Source organism: Mustela lutreola, chromosome 15, assembly GCF_030435805.1.
Source record: "Mustela lutreola isolate mMusLut2 chromosome 15, mMusLut2.pri, whole genome shotgun sequence".
Classification (NCBI taxonomy): Eukaryota; Metazoa; Chordata; class Mammalia; order Carnivora; family Mustelidae; genus Mustela; species Mustela lutreola.
In genome coordinates this window covers 21,087,431-21,096,562 of record NC_081304.1, presented here as the reverse complement: position 1 = coordinate 21,096,562, position 9,132 = coordinate 21,087,431, and the positions used below count along the sequence as shown (strand labels likewise).

The following is a 9,132-nucleotide window of genomic DNA, read 5'->3' as shown; positions in this document are numbered from 1 at the left end:
GAAGTTGATGTCATAACTGTTCACTCAGCTTCTGGCTGTTGGTATTAGAGGCTCTGTCATATGATAGAAAGAATTGGGCTTTAAAATCAGACATACAAGGAGCTGAATTCTGGAGTTCTTACTAAGTAACTTTGAGAGTGTTGAATAATTCTTAAAGCTTCATTTTTCTCATCTATGAGTGATATTTTAAGGATTATGTGAGTTACTATGATTTACCCAGCAAAATGTAGGGAAATAAATATGGGCTCACCTCCAAATTGTATTTGGCTGAGGAAAAGGAGAGAACATAAAAGATAACCAATTTGAAGGTAACAAGCCTAGGAAGCTAGCTAGTTCCAAGCATTCTTCTAACAGATTATTTCTTTTAATAGAATAATCATCTTATCTTTACCTTTTTTTAAAAAATTAAACATATACCCCAAACTCTGACATACACAAACAACAAATCTTGCCAGAGAAATAGTTTATTGGAAAACCCATCATGAATTTTTTTTCTCTAAGAAAATATCCAGTATAAGAAATGGGATCCACAAAGCAACATGACCAGAAAATACAGCCGAGCTCTTAAGAGAATTCATTAGTATTTTGATAATAGATGATATTCATCTACCTAAATGAATGAAATGGTTATTCAGCCAAACAATCATAAAAAAGGGTCTCAATTTTTCTTTCCGTTAAAATGAAAGGTAGATTTTCATATCTGGGCCATCTGGTCTGCCTCAGCATCTGATAAACTGCTGAGGCAAGTGAATACTGAATAGACAGCTTCTGGGTTTTTCATTGTCAGGCACGGAGCAAAGCAGCCATCATTCAGCAGCAGCTTGAGATGCAGGGCTCACAGGAGGGCTGAGTGAAAGTCGTGAGGTTGATGGTCTCCAGGCCTGGGGTGGGGTGGCAGGAGTTGAGCAGGAAGCAGGTGGGCACACAGGGCTGAGGAATGTGGCAGGGTGGGGGGCAGTTGTCACAGCAGGTTGGCTCCAGTAACCAAGTGGTGTGAGGGCAGGTGCTGGGCAGGCAGACTCCACACCGGCAGCATTTGTCAGAGGAGCAGATGGTGGTGGCGGGGCCGGTGGGGACACTGCAGCAGCAGGGAACACAGCAAGCCATGGTGTTGAGAATCTGGTCTGCTCTTGGTTTCTTGGAAAGATGAGGTTTCTCAGGTTCAAATGTCTCCTCTTGCTTTGGGGCTTTTATATACGCTCCCCAGTGGGTGTTGGTCCAACCAGAAGGCTTCCTCTCATTTTTGTTTATCCCACTCCTCTTCACCAAGATTCTCTAATCAGTTTGGTATTTACTTGTCCATTAAGAGTCCTGCCCTTATTAAGGTAAATCATGTTTTTGACTCACTGACTTGTCATTTTTGTCGTAAGATGATTACATTTTATCTTCACAGGGTCCTGGAATGCCAAACCTTATATGAATTATGGATAATCGGTCTGAGAGACAATTTAGCTATTGTTTCAGAGGTTATATTCTTTTCCTTGTTTTTCCCCCTTAATTTAAAATAGTTGCATAACATGATACAATTTTTAATTACTAATTTTAGTACATATAACTCAAAGGGTTAATTGGACCATCCTCTCAAGAAAGTCAACAGGGACATGGCTACTTCTAGATGAACACTGCATATGGCTGTATGCATCTCAGACATATTTACTTTATTTATTGAGGCTATAATTCAGGTTCTATTGAGTAAGTAGGGTAGAGCCAGAATGGAATAAGATGAAACTCCTTTTCATTATTTTTAATTTATTCCAAGTTTCTGAAATCTGTATTACGATTTTTTTTTTTTTTAGCATTCTTTACTCAAAGTTATGTCAAAATGTAAATTCACTGGGAAGAAAGATCCACACAGTTGCTGGCTTTTGTAAAATGTACTGTTAAAAGAAAATTTACCTCATCTTTATTCATTTTCAAATGAATGCACTACTAAATTTAAAATAAGTTGAAACAAGGACTAAAAGGAGTAGACATAAGATTCACAAAATGACAGTGGGTTCTGGAAGTCCATCTTATCCAATGTGATTTAGAACTATAGAAATCCTTACTTCATGGACTTATTTCCTATTGTGCATGTTTATTTGTTTTCATATCTTGGATCTTCAATTAACGTTGTAAATTCCTTTGAAGAATGCCTTATAAAGCATTCCTCACCTCACTTGGCCTTGGTTTGCCAGAGTCTATGTTGGTAGATGAGGAAGTTGGACTGAATAATCTCCAGGGTGTAATATCCTGATTCCAGCATCTTCCCCTTGTTTAGCACAAAACTACTCAGGTAGTAGAATCTAAAATACATAATTTGTTGGATGGCAAGTTGTTGAGGAAACATAAAGTACGCATTCTTTGGTGGGCTGAATCCGAGGGGCCATTACGGAAAACCAACTTGGCCTGTTTAAAAGCGAAGAAACCTGGTTGAAACAATCAGCAGAAAATACTAAATGTCATTGGTAAATAAGCTTCATGCGTTTTATTGGAAGAAAAACTCATTAGTGAAGTTGGCTTGATTTTTGCTTGAATATTGATATGTGTCACAAAGCTTATCAAATAAAAATGAAAGTTAGCGCCTTCTAGGAACTTTGCATCTTTGTGTGATCACCCATTGCAGTGTCCTTCCCCAACTCTCTACTTCTCAAATCCTGCTTATTCCTCAAGTATTAGCTCATTTATTTTCTTCATGGCAACCTTTAGGTGGTTCTTCTAGATGTTTTCATTCTTTGCTTTCACAAAGTATGCTGCCTATCGTTTCATGTAAACCTTGTTTCAGTCTGTTATATATTATGGCTCATCATTTTTATCTGTCTTCCTCACTCCAATGCAAACTCTCTGAAAGTGGGAATTATGACTTCACTTTCTTTGTCTCTGTCAAGTACCTAGGTCAGAGTAGTCATTTGATAAATGTGATTTGAATTGGATTAAATTGCAGATTAGAATGTAAAAGGTATGTATTTATTTTTAGAATATCCCTTAATAATAATAATAATAATAATAATACTTTACATAAGCAGAATGATTCATTTCATTTCTGAAGTGCATTTACACTTGTCAAAATGGTTTTACATTTGAAACTTCACCTAAATGAGTAAAAAATATGGCTCAGCTCAGTTTTTGGGGTCTCTTCTGTATGTGGATGTTTAATTGCCAGTTTCTCAGAATCTTTAAAAGGAGAAACACGATGTAATTACTTAAAGAGGCAGGGAAATATTAAAATTAAAAGTAAGAGCTGACTTTGGAATTTAAAATGATTTTAATCTTAGGGTTAATATATTTGACCGTTCAGGCAATTTTCTTCAAGTATGTGCATATCCTTGTGAGGCCTCCTTTTGCCTCTGAGATTTATGTTGATGTCATCAGATTGTGTCATTCTCCTGGACGTATTTATAGGTTTATGATGTGCACACATGTGTCAAGAGTTGTTTGGTAATTATAGCATTAAACACGAGACAGCACGTGGTTTGGGCACAGTGATGTTTATTTAGTTTTAAAGTGAGGAGGTCCATGACAGTGTTTATTTGACTTCTCACTGGAAATCATTCAAAATGTAGAACAGTTCTGCAAAACTGAAGGCACAGGGTCAGAACATTTTCTTCCAGAGTTTTTAATTAAAGACCATTTGCTGAGTGGCCCTTAATGACTATCGTTGTCTCTTGGGGCAGTGTGGGCAAGCTCTTGGACCTATCTTTGGCTAGCAGCTTGGTGCTTCACACTCACCGGGCTGGACACAGGTTGTGACAGAGATCCCGCTCAGGTGTGGAGGATGGTGGTCGCTGTTGAGCAGCCAGCATGATGGAACGTAGGAGTCAGGCTCACAGTGGGGTGGGGGGCAGGTGTCGCAGCAGGCGGGCTGGAGGAGGCTGATCTCGTGTGGGCAGGTACTGGGCAGGTCGACTCCACATTGACAGCACAGGTCAGAGGAGCAGATGGTGGTGGCAGGACCTGTGGGGATGCTGCAGCAGCCTTGGAGACCAGACTCACAGCAAGACATTTTGTTGCAAAGGAAGATATTCTACAGAGTTGTTCTCTGAGTCTTTTATATGGAGCTGTCTCAGGGAACACAGCTTCTGTCCATCATAAAGTTTCCCTGTTGTTGTTTGTATAATCCCATACAAATAACTCACTAACTTCTTATTTATCAGCTGTGGGATGAGCTCTCCTTCAGTTTTATTTGGTTGTGTTGCTACATTTCAAACGTGCTTCCTGTTGCTGTTTCAAAATGGTATCAGTGTAGGTTCTCTACTTACTCAATCACGGGCAAATATGTCACGGTCTTTTCTAACTTTCATCTTTTTTACCAACCAGAATGTGTTCTTAAAAAGGATCACTGCTGAGTGTAAAGAATCAAGAGTGATTTCCCTAGAAAGTAAGAAATGATCCTTCTTAAAATGTGTGTTCTGGATATATTTGGGAAGTCAAAACCTCTGGGACTTTTTCCCTGCCAGATTCACCTTGCTATCTTTCATGGATTTGAGGAAATAAATGAGTATCAGAAATTTAAAAAAAAATCATCTTCATTGGGAAGTTCAGAGCCTGCTAGATGATTTCTGTACCAATCCACTACATTGTCTGTGTATGCAATTATGTATAAATAAGCTCTCAAAGGACATTTTTTTTTAATTTTTAACCAGGAGCCTGAACATATTAAAACATAGGTCCATAAGATTATATATGGTCTGAAAAATGAGCTTTCCTCTCTTTGCAAAACACCAAACTTTTCAGAAAAGCCAAACTGCTGACCTGCCTATTTCATTTTTCAATACTACTGCCAAAGCTGGTAGTCACCTCCCATCAAACTTTTAGAAAAGTCCTTCCACTTTAATTCAAGGTAATATTAAGATGTCATGGCCAAAGCTAGTACATAACTACAGTAAAGGACACTGGTAAGCAAATCTATTCATTATAAATCAAATATTTATTCAATCTGTAATACATTCTGAAAACTGTAGGAGAGAGAGAAAAATAGAAGGCATGGTGCCTGCCCTCCAAGAGTACCAACTCTGATGGAAAAGGCTACATATCCCTTTGCATATGATTCAAACAATGTATAATTAAGTACAAGACAAGGTTATGGGAGGAGTGCTGGAGCTAGGTTTGAATCCAAATTATAAATTACATGTTGTGAGACCTAGATCAAGTTATTTGGGCTTTAGTTTTCTCAACTACAAATTTGGGAAAAATAGTAATATACACCTACTATAGTCTTACTTCAAGAATTAAATAAAGATGACATGAGAATTCCTTATGCAAATCATTCAGCCTTGCGTGTGACACTGTCAGGTCATTTTGGTGCAGTTTCCCGGATAGGCACTGTGAGAATGTCCACAGGAGGAAATACAGTGGAGGGGCTTAGTGATCAGAGATGCCTGCAGGGTTTGGAATAAGTCGTTTTGATTAGACAATGCTTAGAAAAGAGATTAGTGTCTTTGGGGCAAGGAAAACAATGACTTCTTCCATGTTTTGCCCCTATGCTGCCCCTGTCCTTGGTAGAGCTGGCCAGGCCTTCTTGGGCCTTGATTGCAACCCCTATCTACCCATAAAACTTGGCTGCAGTTTTTGCACACGTGTTGGTTCTTAACTAGAATGTAATCTTCTTCAAAGCAGAGACTATGTCTTATTTTTCCTGGTTTCTGTAGTACCTAACCATAGGGCCTGGATCATGGGATGGAGTTTTGGGGGTGGAACACATGGAAGGAATGGTTGAGGAAGGAAGGTTGGAAAATAATGATAACTGACGTTTATGATGCAAATAAATCTGTATCAAGTTTAGTCAGGAAAACCTCACACAAAGTATTTCAACAGAGAGAATTTTAAGTTAGGGGATTGGTTAAATAGTTATTGGAGGACTGAAAAAACCAAAAAGGAAAACTGAGGTAACAAACACAAGAAGCAGGCTACCAGCCTTAGGGCGGGGACTGGGGAGAAGAGGCTGGGGGCAACTGAACCCAGATGCTTGGAAGAGTGGCCCTACAGAGCTGGGCACAGACCCCGGGGGCTAGAGCACCCCACTGGTGCTCTTGCCTCAGAAGCTCAGGGGAGAGGCCCTGTGGGGCCAGAATGTGGGCCTTCATGGGTGGGAGTCACCCCCTTGCTGGTATAGGTGTTTCTGAGGGGGTGCAGTGATGCTATTTTTGGAGCATCATAGAAAGAAGCTGGAGACTAGAATCTACTGTGGCTGCCTGATAAAGGACTGGATGCTGGGGCAATAAGATCTTCTCTTCCTTGGGCCTTACAGGCTCCTTCTAGTGCCCTCCATTGGTGGAATCTACTAGAAAGTCAGGCAAAGGAGATTAAGAGTCCTCACCCCAAGCATCGCAGAGTATAAAAAGATGAACCTGGAGGTTGAGGTTGACAGTTGGTACACAGTGTTCTAAAGGCTGTACATGTTTTAATTAACTTAATCTTGACTACAGTTTTAGAAGGTATATACTTTTTTGTAAAACTTTTTTTTATTAACATATAATGTATTATTTGTTTCAGGGGTACAGATCTGTGATTCATCAGTCTTACATAATTCACAGGATCCCCAAAGCAATATCCTCCCCAGTGTCCATCACCCTGCCACCCTATCCCTTCCACTCTCCTTTCCTCCAGCAACCCTCAGTTTGTTTCCTGAGATTAAGAGTTTCTTATGGTTTGTCTCCCTTTGATTTCATCTTGTTTCATTTTCCCCTTCCTTCCCCTATGATTGAGTCTTGTTTATCAAATTCTTCATATCAACTATCGTATGATAATTGTCTTTCTCTGATTGACTTATTTCGCTTAGCATAATACCCTCTAGTTCCATCCTCATCGTGGCAAATGGCAAGATTTCATTTTTTTGATGGTTGCATAATATTCCATTATATATGTGTATGTATTTATATACATATGTACATCCCATCTTTTTTATATGTTCATCTGTTGATGGACATCTAGGCTCTTTCCATAGTTTGGCTATTGTGGACATCACTGCTATACACATGGGGGTATACATGCCCTTTGGATCACTACCTTTGTATCTTTGAGTTAAATACCCAGTAATGCAATTACTGGATTGCAGGGTAGGTCTATTTTCCACTTTTGAGGCACCTCCATACTATTTTCTGGAGCGGCTGCACCAGCTTGCATTCTCACCAACAGTGTAGGAGTGTTCCCCTTTCTCTGCATCCTTGCCAACATCTGTCCTTTCCTGACTTGTTGATTTTAGCCATGCTGACTGGTGTAAAGTGGTATCTCACTGTGGTTTTGATTTGTATTTCCCTAATGCTGAGTGATGTTGAGCACTTTTTCATGTGTGTGTTAGCCATCTGAATGTCTTCTTTGCAGAAATATCTGTTCATGTCCTCTGCCCATTTCTTGATTGGATTACATGTTCTTTGGGTGTTGAGATTGGTAAGTTCCTTATAGATTTTGGATACAAATCCTTTATCTAATAGGTCATTTGCAAATATCTTCTCCCATTCTGTCGGTTATCTTTTGATTTTGTTGATCATTTCCTTTGCTGTGCAAAAGCTTTTGATAGTTCATTTTTGCCCTTGCTTCCCTTCCCTTTGGTGATGTTTCTAGGAAAAACTTGCTGCGGCTGAGGTTGAAGAGGTTGGTGCCTATGTTCTCCTCAAGGATTTTGATGGATTCCTGTCTCACATTGAGGTCTTTCATCCATTTTGAGTCTGTTCTTGTGTGTGGTGTAAGGAAATGTTCTAGTTTCATTCTTCTGCATGTGGCTGTCCAATTTTCCCAGCGCCATTTGTTGAAGAGCTGGTCTTTTTTTTCCATTGGAAATTCTTTGGAGGTATATACTTTTAAAAAATGTTTTTAAATTGCAATATAGCTGACACACAATGTTACATTGGTTTCAGGTGTACAACATAGCAATTGGACAGATCTGTACATTGTGCTGTGCTCAACACAGTGTGGCCACCATGTGTCACTATCCAACACTATTGCAATACCATTGACTGTATTCCCTGTGTTGTACTTTTCATCCCCGTAATTTATTCATTACATAACTGGAAGCCTGTATCCCCCACTCCCCTTTACCCCCTTTGCCCATCCCCTACCTCCTTCACTCTGGAAACCACCAGTTCTCTGTATTTATACATACTTTTCAAAAATCACTTCTTTATTCTTGAATAATTTTAGACTTACACAAAGTTTGCAGATAGTACAGCATTCCTATCTACCCCTCACTCAATTTCCCTTAATGATAATATCTTAACAATGACGTTGTGCATATATTGAAACTAAGAAACCAACATTGGTACATTGCTGTTAATTAAACTTCAGATGTTATTCAGATATCACTAGTTTTTCCATTAGTTTTTCCATTACTGCCTTTTTTTCTGTTCCAGGATCCAATCTGAGATCCCAATATACATTTAGTCATCACATCTCCTTAGTCTTCTCTGGTCAGGGACAATCTTTTCTCAGTCTTTCCTAGTTTTTCATGACCTGCACAGTTCTGTGGTATACTAGTTATGTAGGTTACAAACTATTTTTAATCTTATTTGACAGTTGAGGAACCTGAGGCAGAGAGGAGTTAAATGAGATGACCAAAGGACACATAGCTAGTAAGTGTTAGAGATATGATTTAAAAGCAAGACAGTCTGGTTGCAGAGACAACTCTCTTGACTATCAGATAGGGGACATTGCTCTGACAAGTGTAGGTTGCACAATGCCCCAGGATTAGTAGCAGGTAAGATTCGCTGGAATTGACTATATCAGGTTATTGGGGGGTCTTAAAAGCCACATTGAAGAATTTAGCTTTGATTCAGTAAAATAATAAAAATAATAAATTTTGAGTTATCCTAGAGTTTTGAGCAATCCAATTTAGCCAATATTTATAATAGGAATAGAAGCTTGGTCTCACAGAGGTATAGTTTGGATGAAGGGAGAGGCATGGGATTATTGAACTAAGGTTAACTAGGAGGCTGTGATCAGGGGTCTGGTGATCTGTGCCTAAATTAGGGTAGAATCAGTGAAGATGGAAAGAAAGGTCTGGAGGCCAGGATAAATTTGAAAGAAAAATGATATGACGGGTTTCTGTTCTCTTATCATGGATAAACAATTATTAACTTTACAGATAGTTTGTTTTTGCATTGAACTGGGTTATTGAAACTCATTAGAAAATCGAAAATGTGTTTGAGTTGCCAAACATTC

At 39.0% G+C, this 9,132-nt stretch overlaps 1 protein-coding gene across 1 annotated transcript; it reads right to left on the bottom strand.

The window, feature by feature from the left end:
- Positions 1-810: 810 nt before the first annotated feature.
- LOC131816851 (keratin-associated protein 3-3) lies at positions 811-1,107 on the bottom strand. The gene has a single exon (XM_059149921.1). It carries the CDS (start codon positions 1,105-1,107, stop codon positions 811-813), a length of 297 nt encoding a protein of 98 aa, XP_059005904.1.
- Positions 1,108-9,132: the final 8,025 nt, after the last annotated feature.